Source organism: Xiphophorus couchianus, chromosome 9, assembly GCF_001444195.1.
Source record: "Xiphophorus couchianus chromosome 9, X_couchianus-1.0, whole genome shotgun sequence".
Lineage (NCBI taxonomy): Eukaryota > Metazoa > Chordata > Actinopteri > Cyprinodontiformes > Poeciliidae > Xiphophorus > Xiphophorus couchianus.
In genome coordinates, this window is record NC_040236.1 from 15,048,543 (window position 1) to 15,076,492 (window position 27,950).

At 37.4% G+C, this 27,950-nt stretch overlaps 4 protein-coding genes across 13 annotated transcripts; 1 reads left to right on the forward strand and 3 right to left on the reverse strand.

Moving 5' to 3' along the window:
• Window positions 1-729: 729 nt before the first annotated feature.
• olfml2ba (olfactomedin-like 2Ba) lies at window positions 730-11,261 on the reverse strand. The gene is made up of 8 exons (XM_028026619.1): window positions 10,760-11,261; window positions 10,386-10,649; window positions 9,486-9,599; window positions 7,596-7,757; window positions 6,159-6,387; window positions 4,369-5,292; window positions 3,735-3,911; window positions 730-1,489 (listed from the first exon to the last, which is right to left on the reverse strand). Exons 1-8 carry the CDS (start codon window positions 10,931-10,933, stop codon window positions 876-878), a joined length of 2,658 nt encoding a protein of 885 aa, XP_027882420.1. The 5' UTR covers window positions 10,934-11,261; the 3' UTR covers window positions 730-875.
• A 704-nt stretch (window positions 11,262-11,965) lies between these two features.
• On the reverse strand, window positions 11,966-15,942 carry LOC114150298 (torsin-1A-interacting protein 2-like). Of its 9 annotated transcripts, none has more exons than XM_028026633.1 (9): window positions 15,814-15,942; window positions 15,086-15,166; window positions 14,536-14,673; window positions 14,360-14,434; window positions 14,097-14,234; window positions 13,921-13,995; window positions 13,673-13,783; window positions 13,321-13,467; window positions 11,966-13,199 (listed from the first exon to the last, which is right to left on the reverse strand). In XM_028026633.1, the coding sequence occupies exons 2-9, from the start codon at window positions 15,147-15,149 to the stop codon at window positions 12,436-12,438; spliced, it is 1,512 nt and encodes a 503-aa protein (XP_027882434.1). In that variant the 5' UTR covers window positions 15,150-15,166; window positions 15,814-15,942; the 3' UTR covers window positions 11,966-12,435. The 9 variants fall into 9 exon arrangements, with proteins under 9 accessions (XP_027882434.1, XP_027882436.1, XP_027882437.1 ...); XM_028026635.1 differs by having other exon boundaries at window positions 14,536-14,661; window positions 15,814-15,941; XM_028026636.1 differs by having other exon boundaries at window positions 13,921-13,971; window positions 14,145-14,234; window positions 15,086-15,182; window positions 15,814-15,940.
• Window positions 15,943-15,987: 45 nt separating this feature from the next.
• On the forward strand, window positions 15,988-21,094 carry LOC114150297 (torsin-1A-interacting protein 1-like). Its single transcript, XM_028026630.1, has 8 exons — window positions 15,988-16,191; window positions 17,801-17,920; window positions 18,019-18,192; window positions 18,448-18,555; window positions 18,694-18,825; window positions 18,925-19,056; window positions 19,151-19,204; window positions 19,324-21,094. The coding sequence occupies exons 1-8, from the start codon at window positions 16,122-16,124 to the stop codon at window positions 20,097-20,099; spliced, it is 1,566 nt and encodes a 521-aa protein (XP_027882431.1). The 5' UTR covers window positions 15,988-16,121; the 3' UTR covers window positions 20,100-21,094.
• Window positions 20,784-27,946, reverse strand: LOC114150311 (uncharacterized). Of its 2 annotated transcripts, none has more exons than XR_003596711.1 (9): window positions 27,803-27,946; window positions 27,681-27,734; window positions 27,463-27,555; window positions 25,580-25,660; window positions 25,393-25,484; window positions 25,236-25,294; window positions 24,200-24,333; window positions 24,061-24,110; window positions 20,784-23,943 (listed from the first exon to the last, which is right to left on the reverse strand). XR_003596711.1 is itself a non-coding variant. In XM_028026659.1 (9 exons), exons 2-9 carry the CDS (start codon window positions 27,708-27,710, stop codon window positions 23,842-23,844), a joined length of 660 nt encoding a protein of 219 aa, XP_027882460.1. In that variant the 5' UTR covers window positions 27,711-27,734; window positions 27,803-27,945; the 3' UTR covers window positions 20,784-23,841. The 2 variants fall into 2 exon arrangements, 1 of the variants encoding a protein (XP_027882460.1); XM_028026659.1 differs by having other exon boundaries at window positions 24,200-24,352; window positions 27,803-27,945.
• Between the last annotated feature and the right edge of the window lie 4 nt (window positions 27,947-27,950).

The window sequence follows — 27,950 nt, forward strand, 5'->3', positions numbered from 1 at the left end:
TTATGACAACTTAGATAAAAGTATTACTGATTAAACTTTAGCTTTTATAACATAAATTTTTAAAGTTTAATTAGTATTACTTTTATAACAAATTTATGTCAAATCATAATTTCTTTGTTAATGTCAAGTTGTCATAACAAAGACATTTCCAATAATGTCAACTTTGTATTAAAAGTGTCATGATTTACCGAATGACACTTTATGACAGCAGTCATAAATATTTATGAAGACTTACTCATGTTCATGACAGGTGTTATGTCATGTTTATGACAGTGTCATGACAGTCTTATTCACAACCCGTCAAATAAAGTGTTACCATTTTACACTTAATTGCAAAACACTGTGGGGTAAACACTAACATCATGCTGAATGTATTGCCCCTACAATAAGGCACGCTGGTGGCAGCAGGGGTAGAGATTTTGTTTTCCTTCAGCAGTCTAAGACGCTCTCCATCTAATCTTAGGCACAAATGTGTAAAGCCATATGGCAAAAGATTTTCAGCTGTTACTGCAGCTAAGGTGGTTCTGCAAAACAATGACTCATGGAGGTTGAATACACCATTCAGACCTCTATTAGTAAAAATTAAAAAAGTGACATCCATGTTTTATGTTCCTTCTATTTCATAACCGTGCACTTCTCAGGGGTTTCCACCTGAGGAACTGTGGAAAATGTTCAAGAGGTATCAACCTTTTAACAAAAGGCATAATGCAATGAATCGTGATACAATGATTGAAGGCGAACTTATTTTATTTTTATAAAATGTAAACTTTAATATGAACAATGTAAACACTAAGTATATATGTACATTTGGCTCAGTTCTGAAGCCAGTGTGGACTGATCTACAGTCGATTCAGAAATGAGGAATCAAAGGACTGTTAAGGATCGACATAAGCAAACTTAATGTTGTATGTGACCTGGTGCCTATTGTCCCAAGCGTACAAAACGCCTTCCTTCGGGTTATAGTCGATCTGTGTGGTGTACGTGTAGTTGTTGATGAAGGGCATTCTGGGAGTCATCTGAGTGTTTGTGTGCGTATCGAAGGCATACTCCAGGTTGGCGTCCCTTTTGTTGTAGCTGTCCACAGCATACAAGACGCCACACACGACAAAGCAATTCCCAAAATTGTTCCTCCTAAGCCCGGTCCTCCAGGTGGTCTCGCTCTGCATGCTGAGGTCCGTGGGGTTCAGACGACTCAGGATGACCACTTCCTGTAAGAAGCCTTCGTCATCCAGCGCAGGGTAGATGATCCACAGGCCGTTCTCGTCCACGGCAAAGTTGATGGATGAGTGGCTGCGCCATTCCCATGGCGATGAAGACTCCTCAAACACGGCATCGTGCAGCATAGTCCAGGCAGCCACATAGCGAAGTCGCAGGTCGTACTTGATGATGTCCCGGGAGAAGGCGCGGTTGTAGTAGAAGGCCCCGCCATAGACCACATGGCCTGTGCCGATCCAGTTGTAGGGGAGCTTGTAGGAGTTGGTGAAACGGCCTGGGATAATGGTTTCATTGAAAAAGACAGTGGACATTAAAAGTCAACCCACTCATGTTAGAATATCAGGGTTTTATGGTATGAAATAATGAAACCAATTATTAAGTAAGTAAGTAATCTCAGTACTTTATCCTGCTTTAATGTTGCCTATAACCTTTACAAGTCGATGTTTAAGAGAGAAAATCATTTCAATCAGATTTAGATTATGAGGATTTTGCTCCAGCACTGATTGCTATTTGAAAGTGTTGATGATTATCTCCACCAGTTCCAGCTGAAGAGAACCAGTCATAAAGCATGATGCTGCCACCATCATACTTCCCTTGTGTTTGCATGGTGTTTGTTATGTCCACTGACTTCTAGGGGTCCTCACAATAGAGGACTGCCTTTGCTCCTTTGTTTGTTTGCAGGCTACTGTCACATCTGGAAGCACTTCCTCCTAATCAGTGGACTCCATAAGAGCTTAGGAAATGTAGTTTTTATTTTTGTTCAGACAAGAGTGATTTTGTTTTCAAGATGGAAGGAGTGCACTTTTCTGTATTGTTTTGGCCTTGGAAAGTCTGAATTTTTCACTTCCCTTGTGTTTGTAAGACTCGGGGCCAGTGGAAAATAAATAATTGAGATGTGACTTCTTTTAGTTGTTGGCTTCACATTTAACTTGCAATTTGTGTTACACTCTGTGCCCACCTAGACTCACTTAAAAGGGTAGCAACAGTGTTGTTTTGGTAATGTGCGGTGTCGATATTGCACCAAACTTGCCTTTGGGAATTAAAATCAAATAAGTTAAACTTGGACTTATTAGGGCTCATTTTACAACTTTTGCTTAATTTAATTGGGTTAATATGTTTTTCTTCAAGAGAAAAGGAGTCTGTATCAACACGTCATTGACCACAATATAAAGAATAGAGGAGCTTGTTGTACTACACTGTCAGTTCTTGCTAAAAAATAGCATAAATCATTTGATGTTGCTCTGGACCTGTTGTCAAAATGTCTTGGAAGGACGTCCAGTTCTTTGACAACTGCCTTCAAATGTTAGCAAAAACTGGAAATAACCTTTTCAAGTCTCTGTGGAGAACATTTGAGTCACACTCCTTTAGATAATTGTTTAATATCAGCGACTTTGGATTGTTTTCGAGATTTAATGGTCAGTTTAAGGTCACGTCACCGCAATTCAAAGTCTGCTCTTTGACAAGGTCACTCCAAAGTCCTATTCATTTTTAGAGGGCTTGCTGGTGTGCCTAGGGTGTTTGGACTTTGCAAGTGCATAATCCAAATGCACTTGAGCTTAAGGTCTCACGGGAAAATCTGGACATTCAGCTTCAGCATTTTCTGGTAGTCAAAATCTTGATTACATCAACTGCAACAAGTTGTCTTGGTTGTACAGCAGCACAAGCCCATCACACTTCCACCACTGTGTTGAAATGTATGAGGTTACTTTTTGTTATATCAGCTTTAACAGAATATACATCTACAAAAAAGTTCAAAATTTCTGTCCTCAGATGACATAGTACTTTCCCAAAAGTCCAGATGATTTTTGACAAATGCGAGACAGGCTTTTGTCGTCTTCTTGGTGTAATTTTTTTTTTTTCCTCTTGAAGTCATTTTTCCCATGCTCTTCTTAGTTCTAAATTCTGATAATTAAATAAGCCAAGTTGTGCCTACAGTGCTTTGGATGTTGTTTTGGATTTTTTGCAAGCCCCCTTTATGAGTCTTTAATTAGTTCTTGGAGTCATTTTGAAAGGCCAGTCATTCCTGCAAAGGTGCGCAACTGTTCCGTGCTTTTTTTTGATAATAGCTCTCACTATGGTATGGTGGAGTCCCAAAGATTTTGTTGCTCACCTGTTCTATTGTTAGATTAGGGCACGATGTCTACATTTTTTTCTGGGTTAACCGGAGACACAAATTGGGAGGTGGAACGTTATTTAATGTGAGTTTTAATGTGGGGATTATTTCTGAATGCAGCCATGTTGCCGATTATAAATGGATGTGTACAATTGTGCAATCGTGTTATTTTATTAATTTCTTACTCTACCTACTCACCCCTTTTATTTTTGTTTTTCAATCAAGTTGTAAAGGGCTATCGGTCAAATTAAACATAGTGAAGGATATAAACAGATTTATTGTGGTCTCATTTTCTACACCACAAAAAGATAGTATTTTAAATGAGGTGTACTGACTTTTTATAGCCACTGACACCCATTGAAGGAAAACAAGAGAATACAGTTATTGCGAAACCGGTGGCTCTTACCTTTTTTGAAAACCTCCAGATTGTGGAACTCCAGGAGATTATTCCCGTAATGGAAGTTTGTCACATAGATTTTGTCATCATTGGACTTGGGATCCTTCATCCAAGCTCCCTCGGGTCTGCCATAGTTGTTGTGAGTAACTGGCTCAGCGATACTTGCCAAAGTGTCTTTACACTCCCCTGTGAAAAGCACCCAGAGACAGGGTAAACGTGAGAACTTTAGGGCCAGTTAATACTCAACCTAGACCATGCCAAGAAGTCTGAAAATAATTAGGAGTTTTTGGTTTTAACAACATGAATTAGACAAAGGTTCCCATAAGCAAACAGAGCTTAGCTGAGTTTTGGAATTTTCTGAAGGAAATTTCCATTTGTTTTTCTCCAAATGAGAAACATTAGGCTGAGTTAGTGCTTCTAATGTGGATAAATATAAATACACAGCACATTTTGTTTTGCTGGCTAAGTCCTAGTAGACACTGGTGTTTTTACTGTTCAGGCACATTACAGGTGTGTAATTACAGGTGTGTAATGTGCCTGAACAGTACACATTACAGGTGTGTAACGTGCCTGAACATTACACATTACAGGTGTATGATGATCTTTTATCATTAAATCATAATGATAAAAGATCATTATTTACCAGCTTTGCTTGTAGATGACTCCTTTTGGCTTTTCATTGGTTCCTGTGCCTCAAGGTCATCTGCCATCACGTCTTCTTCTTCTTCCCAGTTAAATTTGTATTCTCTCTTGATTGGGGCAGCCTGTTCTGGAGTAGTGGTGACTTTGGGGAAGGTGGGTACAGCTGTGATGGTGGGCGGAGCATTGTCACCAGGTGAATAGGACTCTGAGGACTGAGGGGGGGCAGTTTTCACATACAGGGTTGAAGCATCAGTCTGTGTTGAGGTGGGATATAATGCAGGATGAACAGGAGGTGAAGATGGAGGGGTATTAGATGTGGCAAATACAGGGACAGTTGTTTGAGTCTCTGCTATAGCGTTCAGACCAGAAGTCGTCTTTGTTTGATCTTTGAACTCAAAGCTAGTGGTTTCCATCTCTGTGATGGGATAATATCCTTTGGTTAAAGGTTGCCCGCTGTCCTTAATGTCTTCCCTGAGGGAGGGTTGGGTTGTGATCACTATATTTGGATTGGTTGTTTCTGCAGGAATGATAGTTGAAGGAGCTCCTGTGGCTACTGTGCTAGGAATTGTCCAAGGCGTGACGCTCCGATCCGTTTGAGATTCTGTAGTCTTGATCGGTAAAAGTTGTGTTGCACCGGTTGCTCTGGCTGTAACACTTCTCACTGTGGATGCCTCTCCAGACACATCCAAGGACTTGCTCCCTCTGTCACTGATAATTTCATTATGAGTCTCTGACATGGGCTTCGCTTCCTTTAGTTTTACAGGTGGGCTCATTTTATTGGCATTGTGTGCAGGATCCATCGTCTTCGGCCGGAATGACCTCAACCAAGTTTGGATCCTGGGCCGAGGCGCTCGATGAAGAAGGAGATTCTCTTCAATAAAGTAGTTGACCGGACCTTCTCCGCTGAACTCGTGATATTCAAATACTAAAGACAGGAAAATTTTACATTAAAGAAAGCACATTCATATTTGTCTCAATTGTGCAACATAAACTCTCTAAAGCAGTGGTCTTAAACTGCTTTCCTCGAGGTCCAAAGTCCTTCGACTTTTAGATGTGTCCCTTCTACTACAAACTGAATTAAAATGTGAAACTGCTTCACCAGCATGCAGAATCACAATTAACTGTGAATTCAAAAAAAAGCACCATTAAAATTAAATCTGTTGTTGAAGAAAAACCATATGGAGTCTCGTTAGCAGTTTGACCCAAGCTACGTTAGGTATTGAGAAACATGGCAGAAGATGCTATGATAACGTCAAACTAAACTGACCTTTTTGGTTTATGTGTGTAGTGAAAACTAAACTGCACATCACCTCCAAAAAACATTATTGTCAAGGTGAAACATGATGGTGGCAGCATCATGCTGAAGAAAGGCTTTTCTGCATGCTGTTGCTGTGTATATGGTACTAAATGTCCTGGAAGGAAACTTGTTAGATGCTGCAAAAGACTTATGACCAAAATCCAATTGAGAACTTGTGATGAAACTACTAACAAGTAAAATTCACCAGTGCCACAAAACCTAAAATAGGCCTAAATAAAAATAAAAATGAGGTTCTACAAAATACTAACTCATCCAACTTCACAATTATTCAATACTTTTTGTTGCTGTATCACATAAAATCCACCTTTAACACATGACAAGTTAATAGGGCATGAAGATTTTATTAAGGTACTGCATGTTCTTCTTTGCCCTCTTTTTAATCCTAAGTAACCCATCAATGTGCAAACTTTTGCCAGTGATTTAATCGAAACGTATCCAGTTAAAGGTAATTGATATTTAAAATTAAAACGCACAGTTCTCCCCAGGCTCTCCGTCATCCGCCACCATGTGGTCTGGCTCCATAGGATCAGGCTCAGATTTATAAAACGTCATCCCCCTGATGATCATTCCATTTGATCCAGGCTTCAATGCCTGATCAAATGGCTCCATGGCGTCGAGGGATTTCACCTCAGTGATCTGACCAGAGCTGTCAGGCTGCAGGCTCGGTGGATTTTCCCCAGTAAACGTCCCTTCAGGTTTTTCCTGTTGATAATAGAGAAACACTAGAAAAAGTGATGCTAATACATATATTTTTTGGTGGACTGTGCCAATGACTAATGGTTTTAGAGGCAATCTGACTCATAACAATGAGTCATAATCAATAAGAAAGTCTTGGCTAGAGTCTGCTTTAAATTTTGTTTACCAGAATGTAGTTGTTCACTTTATTCTAGTTTTAAAAAAAATACAATTATTTAGAACATGATGTCTAATTTCCATTTCATTTCTCTTTAATCCACATAACCAAAAAACATGTGGAGCCCAGGATGTGCAGATGGTTGGACTCCTTACTTTATATGAAAGCTAAAAGCTGGAAGGGATCAGCTACCACAGAGAAGGCTGCTGATCAGGGATTTGCTTTTCTTCACACAAATATTTAATGAGATTATTAAATATTTAATTGATCTCAGTGACTGTTTTACACATTTGTTTTGCCTAACAGTGATTTTATGAAGAAATCATTGATCTAAACAGATAGTTTAATTGTCTTATAGATTTGAAAGCTTGTTGCATTTGAGGTACTTGGGTTTTTAATGAAAGGTTCACAGATACAAAGTAAACAAATGCAGGTTTTTAATGGACAGTGCAAAAAGTTTTAAAATGCTGCAGTGCTTCAGTTTGTAGGTGCAATTGCAGCTTTTACAGCTGAACCACCATATGATGCAGCTTTACTACAATAAAACCTTTCAAACCACTGACAAACATCTGTTTGTAAATTTCATGAGTAATTTTAGCTATTTCTGGAACATTTAAGTCACCATTTTATAATTAAAACATTTGACTCGATTAAGTAAGCAAAAGAAAATTGGCCTAAAATTAAGAGCAAGTTTCATAAGAATACTTTTCTTTAGCTCTTAATAGAAATTTAAATTGTCCTGGATGAATGAAAGTATATGGTTTCAGTTCCTGCTGTAGAGTGTTACACATTAATGGAGAAGCAGAGTGAAAACATAATTTTGTTTCTAGTTCTGATCATGTTAGTGAAATACAGAAGGAGGGAAAGTCATGAGAAAAAAGTCTGGATTGGCTGTCTGAGGGTAAGAAGTGTCTAACACGATTGTTGATAATGTTACACAGAAATTATATGTAATTACTCTAATTATATGCAAATGAACTACTAGTAGTTTAGTCATTACAATGACACCACAGTTACTATGTTAATCCTTATCAATGTGTCAAACTTTGCCTCTCACCTGTGGGTACCGATAAGCTGCTGCCTCGCCGACATCGTCGGCTCTCCTTCTGTCCTGATGCGGATGAGGAAAAGGAGCAGGTGGCCTTTCAGTTACTTGCATCTTCAAAAGAGGATTCTCCTGAGGCTGCACTTTGCCAACAGTGTGGTTCAGAGACACTGCCTGGGAGATAAGAACCAGAACATACAGTATATGTAGGTTTTAGAGCATGTAACTTAGATTTAAGAACAAGACGTTAATTAATCAAAGTAGAAGAGAAGTTGGATCAAACTGCTTTCCGACTTGCATCTTTGCCGGCTGTTTCACTGTGCACTTTTCTGCCTATAGTGCAGAAGGTAAGATTACTTTTTATATCGTCCCTGAGCATCAAAAGTTCTCTACTTAAACTGCTAATATGAATCCAAACCCCAATCAGTCTTGAAACATCACCAAGCTATTCTTTGACAAACATAGCTTTTAGCTGGTAGTTTTTTAATTTAAGTTAAGGGCTTAACGTAACAGCTAAGCCTTGTAATTTTGGAGTAATTGTGCTTGACCAACCTATCAAGATTCACCATTGTCCCAGTTTTTCTCTGTTTATAGATATTGAGTCACTGCGGTGCACTGAAAACCCAAACCCTTAGAAATGAATTTGTAACTTTTTCAAGTTGGATAATAACCTAGAGCTTTCTTCGTCACTTGTTTTTTTTTTTTCTCAATTTTTGATGTTTATTAAATCCTTCAAAAATTAAACATACAGTGAAAACAATGTTGACAATATCAATACTGTAAAGTATACAACATTAAGTATCTATACAGAGAAGGACTTGAGTTTTTAACATTTTCCCCCCTGAGCCCCTCCCGATCCTCCCATACTCCTCCCACCCCAGTCAGCAGAAGGAGCTAAAGCAAAAGAGAATAGAATAAAATAAAAAATAAAATAAAGTAAATGAAAAGTAAATGATTTCATTTTAAGTAAATGAAATCAATCTATAAAAACCGCTCTTTGCATTTACTCAGCTTATCTCTGTGCTATCTTAGTTTGATATTAGAATTAGTTTGATAATCGATAAGAGAGTCTGAAAAAAGAAGGAAAACAAACACATATTTAAGTCTTCATGATTGCATTCATTCTCAAATGAAGAAATTATGATTAAAAAAATCACCTGCTAAATCAAAAATGTAAAAATAGCGACACAAAGCAGAAAATGTTTTAACTCTTTATTGCAGGCATTTCATCCACTGTGCAACTATTTTTTATTAGACATGTGATGGCTGATTGTAATTATGCCCTTTCATACAGTCACGTTGATGTCCCTGACTAACATTTAATGTCTGATGTTTATAAGACTTAAAACTGATCCAGTGTGTAGCAACACAGCTTTAGCAGCTGGATTCCTTTCTTCAGACTTGCCGTGCAAAGCCTGCTTTTGTTTTTGCTGCACCTGTTAGGGCGGGTATGATTTATGATCAACTGTATATTTAGTATGATAACTTGAGCACAATCTCAGCTGCTCCTCCTCTATTTTAGCTGGAAAAACTTGTCATCACTGTAGTGAAGCATTAGTGTGAATGCTCAGAAGAGGCTGTTGTACAGATTTCGCTTTATTCTTTCTAATCTGGACCATGTCAGAAGAGAAACATCCAATGCATACCATTTTGTGTTATTTTTATTGGCATTTTCATCTTTGAGCTAAATTTAATAGAAAAAAAAAACAAGTCAGAGGTTTTTATTTTTGCTTGATGAAAGTAGCAACACATTAGTTGGTCAATTTCTACATGACAAAAATGAAGGGCACCTCTGTCATAGCATGAATTATAGTAAATCTAAAATTCGCAAAAGCTACCTTTGCGGCCTTGAGTTGGTGTTTTGTTTATTTTCACTTGCATTTTATTTCGGCATCACTTTACCTGCATCTTCTCGATGTGGTCCACTCGTTGCAGGAGCTTGTTTGTCAGAGAGTGCAGCTTCAGTAGATCCATCCCATAGAACGAACCCTCCAGCAGCTCAAGGATGGTGGAAAGCTGCAATGATCAAGGGATCTCCATCAAAACAGTGTAGCCATTCATAAAACAGTATGTATCCACTCTTAGGTTACTGAAGTTATGAGGTCCTTTGTGAATGTTATTCATTCTTTGAGGTCTAGGACTCTCAGGAAATGAATAGGTAGCATTAAGGTTTGCAACAAGGCCTCTCAACAGTAATGGCAAATCTTTGAGCTCACATTATGTGAAATTATAATTGTTAAGGATTTTTTCACACTTTTTGCAGACGAAACTCTGAAAAGTGTGGCATGCATTTGTCTTTACCTCCTTTATCTGTAACTAAATCCAGTGCAACCAATGCACAAAGAAAACAAGTTTAATACCGGAAGAAAACTTGGAAGGAGTTGCACAAAGAGTCTTGAAGTACACCTTCCAACAGGATGATCCTAAGCCAGAATGACAATGGAATGGCTCTGATTATTAAAGAAGAGGTGTCTGGATGGCCCAGTCAAAGTCCATTTCTACATTTAATTGAGAAGCAGTGGCAAGACTTGAAGCAAAGCTCGAGACATTTTGACAGGAAGATAGGGAAACATTTTCAGTCTTAGATGGTTAGAAAAATATGGATCAACAAAATAGTGACTCAGGGGCTCTAAATACAAAGGCACGCCACACTTTTTAGATTGAAAAATAGCATTTTTTTTTTCCCTGACTGTCATAAAATACAAATACAAATCATTGCAGCTTGCAGTTATGCAGACAAAATGAGAACATTTGAAGAGGGGGCTGTGCTTGGACAAGGTGCGCTCGAGTGAGATCCTGAACCTTGACATTTTCTTTTCCAGCTTCCCTGAGATTTTTCAGCCTGAACTCTGCATCGCAGGGGTTGACCGCCGACAGAGGCGCGATGCAGGCGCACTTGCACTCCGGTCCAGATGTGATTGTCTCCACGGTGTAGAAGTCCTGAACCGTGGCGCTTCCCTCTTCGATCCGCCGACAGGCGCTCCTGCTCAGGGGTCTGACAACACATTTACACCGACAGTCAGCGCCTTCCGACAGGGCTTTCACTTTGTCATAATCACCCAGCAGCTATAAAGAGAAGAGGATGGATAAAAAAAATTTCCCACCGCGATCAATTTAAAATTTTGCATGGAAGATTGAGAAAAAAACAAAACAAAACAAGTTAATAATGCACCTACTTTAGATATTATGTCCTCTTGACCTTCCATTTCTTCTTGCAGCTCGTCCTCTGCACTGCTCTTAAGTAGAGACGGATCGGGGACTTTTGGAACTGTACTTCTGCACTTAGGCGCAGCAGAGCTCCGAGAGGAAAAAGCGCAGCAAACCGCGACAAAAACGCATAACCTATACATGCTGTGAGCGTCCCAGAACTCCAAAGAGAGCTATGCAGATGCAGGTGTACGAAGAAGCCACAGCATGAAACTCAAGTCGAAGTACAAAAAACTATACCAAGAATGAAAAAAATAAATAAAATACCCTAATTACATTGCTGAAAAATTCTGAGAATCGACATCAACAAAAGCCATCAGTCATCCAGGTTAAGATTATTCCCCCTGCTAGGTCATCGTTTACAGTCAGAATGAATGAAAGTTAAGAGGCTGAAAAAAAGGTGTACTCCTGAGAGAGAGAAGCCCCGGCATCTGCAGCTGCAGGGGAGCTGACAGGAGGCGGTGTTACACCAGACTGATCTTTTTTTTTTTTTTTTTAATGGAAAAAAGCTTTACTGGAGTCAAACGTTTTCCGCAACCAAAATCTACAGTACCCACAACATGTTTTAGGTTGAGCTTACAAAACAGAATAAATAAATGTTCAGACTCGTTTCAAACTGTTTTGCAGCACTAATATGTGTAACCGCTTCAAGTTGGGTTGTTGCTGCCCCCAACAGGGCTGCTACATGCATTTCCAGACGCCTTAATAGTTTCTCTAGTGATGGCATAGTTCTCAGACTTTGGTACAAGTGCTACTGATGGCAGTCAGAACAGATTCTAATATCCATTATTTGCAAGTAATTGTGATGCAGAGCTCCAGACTCCAACTCCAAAGAACGCAAAAGTTGAATAATCAGCAACCAGGCTAATGACTTGATGTGCCACACTTTATGGAAAATGGAAAAACAAATATATGAATCTAAAACAGTAGAATAAGTAGATAAAATAATACATGGCTAGACATATGCATTGATGGATGGTAAATGGGTGTTTGGACAGAAGGTGAATGTTGGACAAATCAATGATAGTAGGACAGGGAATACTTTATGAAATTACTCATATTTGTACATATTCCTCCTATATTCATTTTCTAAAGAAATTGCTTAAATAAAATCCCAATTCCAGACTGTATAGGGTCCATGAAACTGTTCACCTCAGAGACAATAAAACAGGCCATTTAAATTAAAATAAGTGTTTATTTATATTTTAAGGCACATTTAACTCATCCTTTTCTATTCGAAACATGGTTGACAAAAAGAAAATCAGAGGCCTACTTTAAGGCACATTGAATTATAAACCTTATGTTGTGATGCCAGCTCTATTATGTGAAAGTTGTGTGAATATGATCTATTTTGAGTGTGTTTAAAATGCAACAGTTAAAAATCCCACCACTCCAACATCCAAATAACATTTCCCATCCCACTTATGAATTTAACAAAGGATTAAAAGAATAAAGTGCACAAGCCTTTTTGTCAAAGACTTCTTCATAATGAATTAAATTCTTACAGATGTCCCACTTTCAAATAAGATATTTGGGTGTTTAAAACCACAGTAAAGAGTACCAGAATAAACACCCAAGTAAGAGGTGTTAAAGCTGTGTGCTACTCCAGTGCTCAGACCCAAAACTCAGAACAGAGTTGAGTCCTCTAGCATCCTTCATGCTCTATTCTGTCCTCCGCCGCCACCGGCAGGATGAGGTGGGAAATACGGCTCCACAGTCCACCGTACTTGTTGACATCCATCCTGTCGAAAGATACCGGGTGACCGTGAGACAGAAACTTCTTCTGCAGGTAGTCGTCCACCATCTCCTCCACGATGCTCAAGCGCATCTCAGCCGGGATCTCCTCTTCGTCACCCAGCAGCACTGTGAAGATCAGAAAAGTCTTCTTGTAGGCGGCGTTCTCATGATCGCAGTAGCGGTAGAAGATGAGCGTGGAGCCTGGAGGCAGCTCTTCCAGGCGGTGAATCACCGCTACGGGCTTGTCTCCCTCGAACGCTCCTTGCAGCTTTCTGTCAATGTCCAGTTTGACCTGGTCGCTGTCTTGGCCGGCTTTGCCCGCTCCGTCAATGTGGAGGATGGAAGCGTTGCGGGCGGTGGAGAAGGCGGAGGCCACACCCTGAGCTAGGCAGCGCATGGTCCTCTCGGCTCTGACGCCTGATGTCAGGATCAGGCTGACGGGCTCCGCGGGTTGGCTCGTCTGGAGGTGCCTCTTCAGGTGGATTTCACTCCTGCTCCAGAGCTCGGCGCGCTGATTGGGAAACCTCTCTTTTACTTTTTTCATCTGCTTGAGGAAGACATCTACTTGTTGCCAATCAGTCTTCTGAGGTTGAGATTCAGATTGGAGGTAATACTGTGCCACGATGGCAACAAGTGCCACTATAGCCACTCCTACCAATAGTTTCATGCCTCCTGTCAAGAGAGGTTTAGATGCGTCTTACAAGGGATTTTATACAATTACCCATCAACATCAAACAGTGGATATATTTAAAAAATAGAGATACAAGTGAAAAAAAAGGACTTGAAATCATACTTTGATTGGCACATTCGTCAGGTGTTGTGTGGACTGGTTCCTCATTTTCTGATGGATCTCCTTTGGAATAACCTTGTCGTTCGTCATCGGCTTGGTAATTGTTTGTCTTGTCCATTTCAGGAGGGTATTCGGCTTCTTCTGACTTTACTGAATCAATGAAAGTACAAACCTTCATATAAAATTTCTGACTTAGTGTAGGCTTTCTAAAACCAGTAGTGAAGATAACTGAATTTAAGATGTTGTATTATTGTCGATAAAATGAAACACAAAGTTTTTATTAGTGGAGTTTATGGAGAAATGCAGAAAATACACAGAAAACCACACAGAAAATATCATACTGCGAAATAACAACCTGTAGTAACACTCCGACTCAGAGGTTCATCTGTTGATTTCTCTCTATTTGACGAGTTATCTCGACTTTCATCATTGGCTTGTTGGCCAGAGTTCTTGTCCCCATCTTTATCTGGATCCACATCAGCAAAACAAAACAAAAATGAACGTGAACATTATATGTGCTTAACACATGTTAAATTTGTCAAAAATATAAATTTTCTTCCAGATCTAGATGTGGTAAGAATCATTTGATCTTCATTTCCTTACCCCCTTCACCTGATGCTACGTCATCAGTAGAGCTCTCTGTAGTCTCCTTCTCTGGAGGTGTTCCTGTACTATTGTCTATAAAATGAAGCACAATGTTTTTATTAGTAGAGTTTATGGAGACACACAGATAATACACAGAAAACCACACAGAAAATATCGTACTGAGAAATAACAACCTGTAGTAACACTCCGACTCAGAGGTTCATCTGTTGATTTCTCTCTATTTGATGAGTTATCTCGACTTTCATCATTGGCTTGTTGGCCAGAGTTCTTGTCCACAGCTGGAGAGCTTTTGCCTTCATCTGAATCCGCACCTGCAAAACAAAACAAAAATGAACATGAACATTATATGTGCTTAACACATGTTAAATTTGTCAAAAATATAAATTTTCTTCCAGATCTAGATGTGGTAAGAATCATTTGATCTTCATTTCCTTACTCCCTTCACCTGATGCTATGTCATCAGTAGAGCTCTCTGTAGTCTCCTTCTCTGGAGGTGTTCCTGTACTATTGTCTATAAAATGAAGCACAATGTTTTTATTAGTAGAGTTTATGGAGACACACAGATAATACACAGAAAACCACACAGAAAATATCGTACTGAGAAATAACAACCTGTAGTAACACTCCGACTCGGAGGTTCATCTGTTGATTTCTCTCTATTTGACGAGTTATCTCGACTTTCATCATTGGCTTGTTGGCCAGAGTTCTTGTCCCCATTCTGTAAGTTATCATCTTTATCTGGATCCACATCAGCAAAACAAAACAAAAATTAACGTGAACATTATATGTGCTGAACACATCTTAAATTTGTCAAAAAATATATATGTTTCCAGATCTGAATGTGATAAGAAGCATTTGATCTTAATTTCCTTATCCCCTTCTACTAATTCTACATTATCAGAAGAGTGCCCTGTAGCCTCACCTGTAGGTGTAACTGTATTGTTGTCAATAAAATGCAGCACGAGGTTTTTATTAGTAGAGCTGTTTTTTTTTTACAACAACTGACGGTAAGTTACTTGATTATGCTATAAAATGACACTATGTTCCCAGAAAACACATAATACTGCTCCTTTAAAAACTAGATCAGAGATCTGAACAAACATAATCCAATAAGCACAGCTGACAACATTTTCTAAATATATTAAACCAATAAAAGTAATACCTGGCAGTTCAGCAGAGGGATCTGCAGAGCCTTTTGGCTGCTGATAGCCTGGTGGTGAGTCCATGTTTTTGGATTGGGTCGCTGCGGGAGTTGAGAACTGATAAACCACAAGTATATGTCATCATATGATTTGCACTACTGAGACACGTGGAAAAGTAGTGGATTTTGTACAGTTTGTCATCACATGGTTAAAGTTCAAAGTGACGCTGTAAAGAATCGCACCTGTCAATGAATCGCATGCAATAAGGAAGGTTGTTTTTTCTTTTCCACTAATCTGTGAAATACTCAAAGCTCCTCAAGTGTTGTAATTTATAGCACTTAAAAAGACATTTAATAGTAAACAAAAAGGCAAAATAAACACAACAATCTTTGCTCAACTTCCCCTGGTGACATTACACCATAATACATGACAGCTAACTCACTGCAAAGCTAATAGCCGCTAGCACCCTGCAAATAAAACTCTCGAATCACTCACTTTGTTCATCATCGGGTTTGAACAAGGCATTCTCGAAATAAATTAGATATATACTGTAGGTACGAACTGCCTACTAAAAGGCGAGTATATCAGAAACATGACGAGACTCAGGTCAGGTGACGAGGGCTAACAAGCTTGCTAGTGTTAGCAAAGCTAACTGACTCAGTCAATGACCACAAAGCTTTGATATATTAGTAGAGCCTCTGAGCTATTCAAAACGAATAAGCATAATTGATATACTATCCACGATTACCAATTCATAGAAAAGCCTCAACCGACAACATCTCCGTGGATTAGAGGGAGTCCTTATCCTTCGGGTTGGAGTTTCACTTTCACCTGTTTACTCCCAGAGCGGAACGTACAGCAAGGCCCTTGTTTCTAGAGCGGAAGATTGTTACAGTGATACACCTCAACGGGTCCCGACCTGAAACGTTTCCCCAGCAACAAAACGGGGAAGTTTACGCACAGACTGGCTGCTGTCTGTTTCGTGTGAGGATGTTTCACTTTTTTGTTTAAATTTTTGCTGATTTGAAGCGACATCCAATCGATTTGAGAACAAGGATGGATTCAAAGGCGGCTAAAAATAAGGCTCCGGGCCAATTAAGAAGGTCGTTAAGGCAGACGGGGAAAGGTGAGCAAATTGACAGTGACGCTCGTTAGCTAGCTTAGCTTCATAGCTCTACTGTAATCGAAAGTCAGAGTTGGCATTAATGTTTCAACTAATGTTTACTATTTAATTCAAATAAATCAAAATTATATCCCGCATTTGAGGTTAAATTAACAGTTATGAGCAACTTTTAAATTTCATTTTCGGTTTTATTTTCGCGCAATAAACAACTTCCTGTTAACCACGACGAGGTGAAATGGAAATTGTCTTTCATTAGCAGTTATCCCCATCAATAGACAAAACAGAGGGGCATATGAGAGGAAGGGGAATAAGTAACTAATTACTGTGGTCATTATGGTCACCTTTAATACGTTTTTTTTAACGTATTAAAGGTTAGAGGAGCAGCAGTTCAATCATAATATTGTTATTATTATTGAACTAATAATCCTTAGAAATCAAGTTTATGCAGTTATTTATTTGAAAATAGCTTTTTTAAAAACTCTTTATACTCTTATTTTTCTGTGACTGTAAAATACTGTTACCAACAATAATAATAATAATAATAATAATAACAATAATAGGGCTGCACAGTAGCACTGTTGCCTTGCAGCAAGAGTGTTAGAAAATGGATGGATAATAATAATAATGATAATAATCATCATCATCATCATTTTTTAAGTAAGAATGACCAATGACAGCTGTAATGCTTTTTAGTGCATTTTAATTTTATGAATTATTGTAATAAATTTGTACAAAATACTGTAAAACTATGTGTAACTAGTAGCGCTATTATTATTTTTATTATTATTAATCACTAATTATTTATAATAAGCAATCTCATAACGTATTTCAGCAGTAATGTCTTAAAAGAAATGTGTCATATTTCTATTCTATATGATAGCAGTTTTTGATCTCCAGTATTTAAAATTAGAACTTATTTATATGTTGCAGGGAATATATATTCCATTATTTATAACGTTATATTGTTACGTTTACAATTTAGCTGGAGACTTAATGCAATGCAATCTGCTGTGATGAAGCATGACCTCTTCCCCTTGTAGAAAACTGGACGTGTTGTTTTCAACAAGGGGCCAAAAATCTGTGTTTGTGTTTTTTCTTTATTATTATTATTATTATTATTTTAAGTGCTATTCACCTTTTCAATAGAAACACTGAAGTTTGCCCAAATATTTCAAGTAAGTAATTAATCCCACTGGGAGAAGTAGCATAAAATTACCTTGTGCATGTATTTCACTCCCACAGCTGGTTAATGTGAGCAGATACTAACAAATGACTCACAATGAGAAAAAGACATTAGATCCAGGCTGATCAACACCTTACATCATGTTAAAAGGAGTTTAGGGAACATTAACTCTCTAAGAATTATTGCACAAATTGTTCTTTCTTATGACTGGGATTTTTGTCAAGGATAATTTGCTCTATCACTCCTGAAAAAAAATGAGCAATGATTGGAAAACTATGATAAGAGTAGGTTGTACTAGAAAATGGGACCTCTGGATATTAAAGATACAAGTCAGGTCACCCTCATAAGTTCTGTTGAAGGCCTTTTTCTACTTGTTAAACATTAAGGGGTGCCATGTGGCAGTGTAATTGTTTTTCTTTTCCTCTACAGTACACAGCGTTGAGCCAACTCCAAGGGGTCCTCTGAAAAGGACCAGAAAGACATCAGAACCTCAGTCGTCACCAGCAGCTAAAGGTTCAAAAAATGTGGAGAACGGCTTGGATGATGAAGGTGGGATGCTCTAATTTTCTATTTATTTCCTCAGATAAAGTAACTAGCACTACCTTTAATTACAGTGCTCAGATGTGGCTTGAATTGTTATTGAACAGAGTCTCCTACCAAGAAGCAGCGGTTGGATGCCGGAGAGGGACGTGGTGACAACCTTAGTGATGATGACATGGAGGTCCAGGACTCAGTCAAAGACACGGAGAACGGTGAGGACCTGGAAATGGATGAGGTTGAGGAGCCATTAAAAGAAACCAGTCCACCAAAAACATACAAAGGTAAGGACTACATGTAATAAAAACCTATAAAATGTTAATAGTTCTTAACTGCACTTTGGAAGGACAAAAAAGTAAAATGAACCCTCCTAATTAAGATTATGATTATTAATTTATTTTTGTTATTATTTGTATAATTATATAGATTGATTTCCCAGTTTTTACAGCTATTATAAATCAGAACTGAGCATAATTTATGTCTTGTGTTTCTATATGTAATTTTAATGGATTTTACTGATTTTTTCCCGTATTAAACAGACCGCAATGAATTTGTGAACCATTCTCCTCGCGTCGTCCTTCATAAATTCAAACCCTTCCTTTCTCCATATGGTAATGAAGATTCGCAAGAAATGAAGACTAAAAAAGGTTTGAATATTTTGTGTTAAGGAGAGCAAGATGAAATGGTTTGATTATTTTATTTCTGTGTTTGCAGGTAAAGTATTACATTTGTGGAGGGAAAATAAATGTATGGTCCTAACCTGATTTGATTGTTTTCATTTAAAGCTGAAGTAAAAGCAACTTCATTGCCCAACAAGGCTCATTCACACATCCAACCAGCAGAGAAGAGGCCTGCTGTGCCGAACACCAGCATGGATGAGTATAAGAAAATAATGGAGGCCAAAGCCAGGAACGCAGGTACTCAGTGTTTTCTATGATAAAGTTTATGTTCACAAAGCTGCATTGAGCAAAATTGAAATTTATTTATTTTTCTTTCTTTTTATGTCAAAAACGAAGCCATATCGCCTCTGGTTGTACCTAACCAAGTCTCCAAAAATGTGTACTTGACTTCGGCGGAAACGTACCCAACCAAACCATGTGAAAACAACATTCCTCATCAAAAAAAGGCAGATCATCTGACAAAACAAGGTATTTTTATTTAAACAAAGAAGAACATCTGATGTCATTGCCAGGTTTTTCCACACTGACAGTGGATTTTTTTCTTTTTTTCTTTTTCTTTAAGATGGAAAAAAGAAAACGGCTGGGATTGAGATAAGCTCTGGAAATTCTTGTAGAGGTGGTATAAATATTTATTAACATTATCATACTCATTACTCTGTGCCGTGCCATTTTAATAAAAATTAAAAAATTCTTTATTTATCCCAAGTCGAAATAAATGCTCTCCTATCGTTGCAGGGTTTTTTTGGTATTCATGGCGCTTGGTTTTGTTGGTGCTGCTCAGCTCTGCCACCCTGCTGGCTTACCGGATCCTCCCTGTGCTGCAGAGTAAAGCAGGAGGGCAACGACCCCGAGAAGCTATACCAGAAAAGTTTTCTGACAGCTTGTTGCATCTCCAGTCTCAATTCCCAAGTCAGCGAGAAGAGCTGTGGAAGAGAACCCAGATCCACCTGGGAAAGCACCTTAAAACCGCTGAGCCAACCGAGCCAGTGAGTCTGATCTTGGTAGCAGGTCTCAAGGCAGAGAGGACTCTGCTGTGCCTGGCTCGGGGCCTGGCCTCCACCTACTCATCCGCCCTCAACGGCTCTGCCCTCCTCATTGACGGGGTAAGTTTTGCCAGCCAGGACAGCGACAGGGTAAAGCTGGACGTCGACAACCAGCTGAAGGCGGCTTTTGAGGGAGACAAACCAGCGGTGGTCATCCACCGCTTTGAGGAGCTGCCTCCGGGCTCCACCCTCATTTTTTACCGTTACTGTGATCACGAGACCGCCGCATACAAGCAGGCGTTCCTGTTGTTCACCGCGCTGCTGCCGCAAGACGAGGTCAGCAGCGAGCTGAGCCTGAAGGAGGTGGAGGAGCTGGTGCAGAGCCACGTGGAGGCAAAGCTGGTGGACCCCACAGGCAAAACCTCCTTCAATGAAATGGATATAGACAAGTTTGGCGGGCTGTGGAGCCGCATCTCCCATGTGATTCTGCCTGTGGTGTCGGAGTTGAAGCAGGAAGAATGCCAATGAGTTATTTTTTTTGTTTTATTTTTTTAAGGATGCAGTGGTATGGGTACTATGACCAGATATACCACAGAAATGTGTCTTTTTAGACACGTTTTACACAGATTTCCTTTGAAATGTTTGAAGGACGCATTGACAGCTATAACAGATGAAAACCTACTGAAGTTGCAGTTGTTTGTGTTGTCATGATTTTTTCCCTCTTTTCAAGATCAGATCTAACAACATCATTTAACTTGACATTGACATATACGGGATGTTTTCCCACTCGATTTTGTTGTAGACGATAATTTCTCGTTTTGTTTTGTCCCTTTTTCTGAAGCACTTTTTCTTCAACAAGACACAGAATTCATCTGTAAAGATAACAAATGTTACAGTTTCTGTGGATCTGTTTTTCTTTGATTTCAAATCTCAGAGGTGAACTGACGAGGCATTCGCAGAAGTTTGATGTGCACTGAACGTGTCTGTTTGCTTTAAGCAACTGGATTTTACTAAAACAAGCATTTTTTGTGTGTGATTTTTCATCTTAAGATGTATTTTGTTGTTGTGCTTCTAAGATTTGCATATTTCTTAATAGCTGTGTATATATATATAAACTGTATGCTGGATATGAAAAGGATCAAAATGCCAGGAATCCTGTTTAAATGAGGTAGATTTTTAAAAAAAAACAAAAAACTTTCAAGTTTATGTGAGTTCTTTTTTTTTTTTGCAAAAATATTTTTGATTGAATATGTCAAACACAAAATGTGCCTTAAACACACAATAACTATTTAATAACTCCAATATTCATCATCTGTCTTGTACCATAGCAGGATGGCATCACAACTATGGTGTTTTCTCAGAAGTGTGTCCAAACAGTACTTAATTGATATATACGGTAATATAGATTTTAATTCTTGTCTTTCAATTCTGTATATTCTGTTGTATTATCGCTCTGAGATCATTTTTTCTGTGTATTGCTCATATGAATGTTTGAATATTTCCAATAAAGATTATTTTAATATCGAGTAAGTTGTCTAAAGCTTAAATTAGTATCAAATAGTTTTATTTCAGCAATTCAGTTAAAAAAAATTAAAGTTGTGTATAGATTCAAAACACAAAGTACTTATTACTGTCAATTAGGTGATTATGGCTTGAAGACAATAAGGAGTCACAACTCTTTACAAATGTAAATATTTAACTGTTCATAAAAAAGGAGACAGGTTTTGTGTCCCAAGAGATGAATCTGCTTTGGTCCAAAATGTGCAAATCAATCCAAGAACAAAAGCTACAGACTTTGTGAAAATGCTGGCTGAAGCTGGTTACCTATCATGTTCTAATATGGGCTGAAAGGCCACTTGGCAAGGAAGAAGCTGTTTATCAACAAAAGACATAAAAAATCCGGATTACAGTCTGTAAATGCAAACAGGGACAAAAACCTCCTTTTCCGGAGACACGTCCTGTCACAAAGTGCTTCACAAAAACGGTAACCAAGATAATACACAACAATGTACAGCATAGAAAACAAACCACATTACAATCAGAATCGTATATCATAAAAATTAAACTTTAACTAAAATCTCTGGGAAGACAGGAAGTCAACAGTGTGGGTGCAACAGGTTGAAATATTGAGCTCGAGTTCTGAAGCAGGTTTTGGCAACACAAAAAGGTTCTGATTGGTTGACCTCAAACTGTAGGAAGAGGTAAGTATGTAACTTTTATTTAACCATGTATTTCCCTCTGAGATTAAAAAAATATTTTTAAAGAGAGACCTGGCCAAGACTGGTAGAAACATATCGACAATTACAAATCCTAATTTCATGTGCACCTTTTTTTTTCAACTTAACTTTTCTATTAATATGATTGGATGAAGCACTGTGTGAACAGGATGCTTCTTTAGCAATCACCTTTTAAGGAGCGTGTCAGTAGCTGCATGTAAGATTGTAGTCAGGTGTCTTCTTCATGACTTCTTTGGTAATAACCAAAAGATTTCAGGACGAAAGACATGTCTTCATTGGACTGATATTTTCTGCCAAACTGAATTTAGGTTTAAATATTAACATTAGTTTTACTTTTTGAATTCAGGCAATGAAATAAATAAAGGTCTAATTTGAGATGTAACTACGATCAAAAAAAAATGTTGCTGTCAAATAAAGGCCTATTCTACTGATGGATGCCTTTTAAAAACCACAAGAGGCACTTTTTTCTTTTTTTTTTGTAGTGAAGAAAATAGGGAAAAACTTCAATCATAAAACCAGGAAGTAAAGGCTTAATAACAGAGAAGCAGATTAATCATTTACAACATATTTCAGGCACATACACATACACACACACGCCCACGCCCGCACACACACACACACTTTTTTATTAACTGAAATGCCAAGACAGAAGCACTGGGTCTTTTGACTGACATGTTTCATGACAGCAGAACTACACAATCAACATCTGCCCCAATATGTGAAGACTACAGGATTTGTGAGAAATTAGGAAGTTGAAGAAAGTTTAGAATATGTCTCCTCCGGTTAATTGATGTTAACACCTGAGTGAATCATTGGACATTCATCAATATAAATGCTGATTTCTTTTAAAATAAGTACAAAATCATGAATATTGTATTTTTAAATACATAAGAAACAGAACATGCATTTGACTATTGGAAGCTTTGAAGAAAGCACTACAGGGTGCAAAGTTTCAACAACAGGCTGACCTATTTAGTGAACAGTCAATAAAGCTGTTTTACGACATCCTCTTCAGTTTACTCTAATCTCACCCTTTGCTACTTCTGGCTGTAATAAAGTCTCAACTTTTTTCCATTACCTTAAAGATATGTGTGATTTAGTGAGCTGTTTCTTGCATGCAGCTACTCAAACTGGGCATCGTCACAGCCTTTAAAATATTCCACTGGTGATTGAAAACATCCCTTTGGATGACCAGCGGAGCTTAGTAGAATATACACATTTATAAGGTTATACCGGAATCAAAGTAAATGTTTTACCATTGACACATGTTGGACTAATGATAAGAGCTGGCATGGTGGCTTATGCTCCCTTCACAGAGAAATAAATGCAGACTACTTTGAGGAAATAGTTTCCAGTTTGAACAATGGAGCTTTCTGCATTTCAGTTAAGGCTCTAACATATAAATAACTTTTATTAATCTTTGAAATTATGAACAGCTTTAAAAAAGGGAGCATATGTTTATATATTTGATTAAACAAATGCTATATTGTATATTCTTTCCAATATTCTTCATAGCCCACATTTATTTGCACACCCAGTGAAGATGTGGAAAAAGTTGTAAAAGTTGACTTTTACATATCTAAACATTTAACTTGTAGTCTTTTACACGTATGGATTTTTTGTGAGAAAAAAAAAATCCCAATTATAATTTGCTTTTACAAGTTGAACAGAGAGTCTGGAAACATTAAACAGTAATTCAATTCTAATAGTCTCTCTTTAAAATGGGAAAGATACAAGCATGCCATTTAAGTAAGACAGATAATGTTGATCTTCAGAAATAAAAAGATCAACATTGTCTGTCTTGCAGCAGTGATCACATGTTTTAAATGACCTGAAGTGTCCAAACAAGACTGTAAAGGCAGTCAAATCTGTCCAGCAACCACTAACACTAAACAAGAAGGCAAAGGAAATAATAATAAAAAAAAGTCACTGTAAGAGAACTTTTGATTTATTTGAAGTTTTTTCTTTCCACTTCTTTACTAGGTGTGTGAATAAGTCTCAATGGTACTTTACAGTATATCAACTCCTCTGCATCAAAAATAGTCAACAAAGATTAGTACTGGCAGAGCTGTGCTCAAAACCACCATGGTAACAGAGCAGAGTACAACAACCACTCCTTTTGGTGAGAGATGCTCCTGAAACCCAGAAACAGATATAAATAAAATCATTTTAGTATTGTAAAGTAAAACATTTGTAAGGATTCAAGCATTCAAAGTAGAGCAAACTTATTTGTATCACATTCACTGTTTTACCTTCTTTCCTTTATGATGCTGATTATATTTGGCCTTATCAATGACAGAAACTGTAATGAAAGTTGTTTATTTTCAGGTGAATCCACAACATTAAGCAGCATGTTATTAACACTTTTTGAGAGAAAGACAAATTACTCACCTCTTTTTTTCTGCAGTAATGTTCTCTTCTTGGTGCAGAGCACAATATTCCAAACTATTGTCAGGGCTGTGTGAACAATCAGAAGCCAAAACACTCTTGTAGTTTCTCCCCGTTCCTCAAACAAGATGTTGATGCTGACATAGAGAAAAACATCTGTGTGTGGAAATTTTAAAATATAAACAGAGTGTTGGGCCGTATATAATCCAGGTTGGCAGTACATTTTATTTTAGCTTTTATAATGTTTAATCTTTCGTATTAAAAAAAAACCCCACTGTGACATTGGAAATGTTCTTTGGACCAACTAAAATGAGACAGAAATTTGAAATTTGTTCACGGGCTTCTAAATGACAGAGTTCGCCATGTTGTGATCGCATCCAGCTTTCTAACAAATAAATTTGATAAATGTATGGAAAAAGTTATACTTCTTTAAAAGTCACAATTATGCAGGTTTAGATAGTATGAAGTAAGAAAAAAATCAAAACTACGATATGTATCAAAAATAATTACACTTATGGCACCCTTCATAATTATCATCAGTGAAAAGTTGTATAAAAGTCTTAAAATGATTGGGATTTTCTATTGTGCTTCCCAGTGTGAAACTAGTAATAAATAAAACTGGCTTATGTGTCAACTTATATTTATATCCAGCAAAGTAGGAAGTGATAACTTGTTAAAAGTTTGTTGACAAATTAATTTTAAGGTTATTTTTATATCCTACTAGTGATTTTATTCCAAATATTCTAATTTATAATATATATCCCAACCAAATAATTTCACATCATGCTTTACAGCCAGATTAGTGAAAATATTTTAAGGTGTTTCACGCTGCTTTACCACAGGTGCAAATGATTTGGAGGTTGCTGTAATTCATTCATGGCCAATGATTTACCAGCTATGTGAGAGTAATACTATATTTTTGCACCAGGAATTGATAAACATTTGATTACCCCAAATGTCCAACTGTAATACAATATACATTTTTTTTCTAAAAGTAAAATAAACACAAAAGACGTTTGGGTGATAGGAGACTACTTACTTATGAAAACTTGGTGGAAGACAAAACACACCCAAAGAGCACAGTCAAAGAGTTCATTTCTTAAACAAATAAATTAAACGAAGAATGGTTAGCTGGTGTATGTTCAAGATAAAGTCAAAGTGAAAATATTTTGTGCAGGAGGAAGGTTTTAACTCACAGCTCATGGCTTGGTCCTAAAGGCAGTATTGCAATGATCCACTCTATGGAACTAATCGCCAGCACAACACTCACAAGGCCAATAATAATATCCTAAAACATGAAAGTTTGCACAAATAAAAAGAAGCTGTTTATGATCAAGAAATGTCCTAACATGTCACAGTGCTGCATCAATGATTAGTACTTACTCCGGAGTTGTATATCAAAGATAAAATGAATGTTGCCAAGGAAAACAAAACAGAAAGCGAACTTCCCACAATCCTGAACTTCTACAAACACAGAAATAAACACATGTTACATATCTAAATAATAATGTATATTACCTGATTAATGCATATTTTTGACATCAATGTGTGAAAAACCTTGAATGGATATGGAGACTTGATGACATCAATATCCTGTATTGCACAAGAACATTTCCAATTTGAGACTATACTGCTTTCTTCCATTATATGAAAAATATAGGAACCTTCCACTAATCCAAAGATATATAATGTTTTAATGACCTTGATGTGCTATTATGATCAAACATTGTTTGTTTAAATACCCTTCATTACATGTCGTGGTGTTTTATATCTTACTCAGAAATTTATAAAGCTTTTTGAAATAATTCATTATATGCTTGGCAATTTCCTTTTTCTAACTCTTTTGCTCTATCTTTAAATAATAGTCGATGTGTGAAATTTAAATCCATTTTTTCCTGCCTTAGCAGACTACATGTGTGAAACTTTGACTAGGAAGTCAGCTTTAATCAAAAATATTTTCAGTTTGTTTTTCATCCATTCTCCTATGTCTCTGACTCAAAATATGTGTGGAAAGGAAAAAAATGACTTTTTACTTGTTTCCTGTTCTGGGCAACCTCTCAAATTTCCTTTACAATTTTTGATCAGCTAGTCATGTGTTTGCAGAGAGAGGACAAAAAGAAACAACAAGAAATTTACAACCTGACTGATAACCTTGTTAACCCCGAAAAAGCTTGTTCCATTTTGAATGTATTTCTGCCCAGCAACTGATTCTGAGACGAGACACCTGGAGCTGACAAAGATAAAATAGTATTTGCACCTTCTCTGTCTAAACTATTGCACTCTCGGGGTGTGAAGTGAGTAAAGCAGTAATTGAAAACCACACTTTACCCTGTGCATAGGTCAATTTGTCATGAGTTTGTTTCTTCTAAGAGGTGTTGTTTTGTTTGACTTCCAGGAATTGTTTTGCGCCACTTACGTGTCTTAAGATGAGTATAAAAACTGACGTTCTGTGTGATGTATTGAGAGAGTTTGTCTGATAGCGTCTGGCTACACACACATTCTCTCCCCTGCGCAGTTTTTTCTTTAATAAAGCTGTGTTTTGGTTATTCCTTTTGAATCCTGGTCCTAAATCATTTTTTCGGGGTTAACAACCTTTTTAAGATTCAGTTGTATAATCCTTTATAACACCATAGGCTTTTTCTTATGTTGGTCCTAATTTTGTGCGAAATTCCTGCAAATTTCCAAAGTTTTAACATGTTAAACATCAATCAGTGAAATTCTTTGAGAACTTTTTTCTCTCCTTCACATCTAATTTAGTTGTGAAGTGATCCAAATTTGGGACATCAATAATTAGCCTGGGGACAGAAAACACACTTCTTTTGTCTGTCTTTTGTCCTCTATTTGTTGACTTTTTAAAATTATTTTTAAAATCACAAGTGTAGTAAAAGAAATTGAGTGAAATAATCAGACAATGTCCAAATAGAAATGGAAATGAACAAACAAAACTAACAAAAGCAACATCTAAACATATAGATCAAGATTACATAAAACCCCAAATGCTTGGAAGCATAACACAAAACACCTGTAAAATAACAATAATGGATGAAAACATATTTTTAACTTAGGCAGATTTTTTTTTCATCTGAAATTTATGCAAATCACAGTCATAATAATAGTAGTTTGGTGCCAGTTTTTCCCATTTCAACTCCTGGGTTAGAGCAACTACTATTAAATGAGCTATCTATTTAAAACATTACAAACATTAACACTTATTAAATTCAGAAGCAGTGAAAACTTACACCAGAATCCATCAATTCATGTCTTACCTTACATAAGTCATGACAGAACGATGTTGTGAGATGTAAGTTATGACAGAGCGATGTTGTGAGATGGACAGCCATAATTATGGTAGGTATTTGCTGATGAGACACAGGGAAGGAGTACTTTACTTTTATACGGTTTGTTTGGTGTCTTCAGAAGAACATCACAGCATAAATAAATGGCTTATCGTGGTTTCATCTATAATGTTCTGTTGTTCACTCACCATGCTCATCTCCACTAGAGGACTTGCCATGCAAATCAGTAGAATATTTACTGTCTAGAGTAAAAAGAAAAAGATTAAAGAGAATACTCTCATTCTGGCAACACTGCAAGAATCCGAGTTACCTTATTTGTTGTGTTGTGTGTAGCTGGGATTTTATTACTCTGTGCTGTTGTGATTACGTCTTTTGTTGTAGGTATTTGGGTTGTAGTTGTTGCTGCAGTTGTTGTTGCCGCAGTTGTTGCTGCAGTTGGAGTTGCTGTCGTTGTTGCT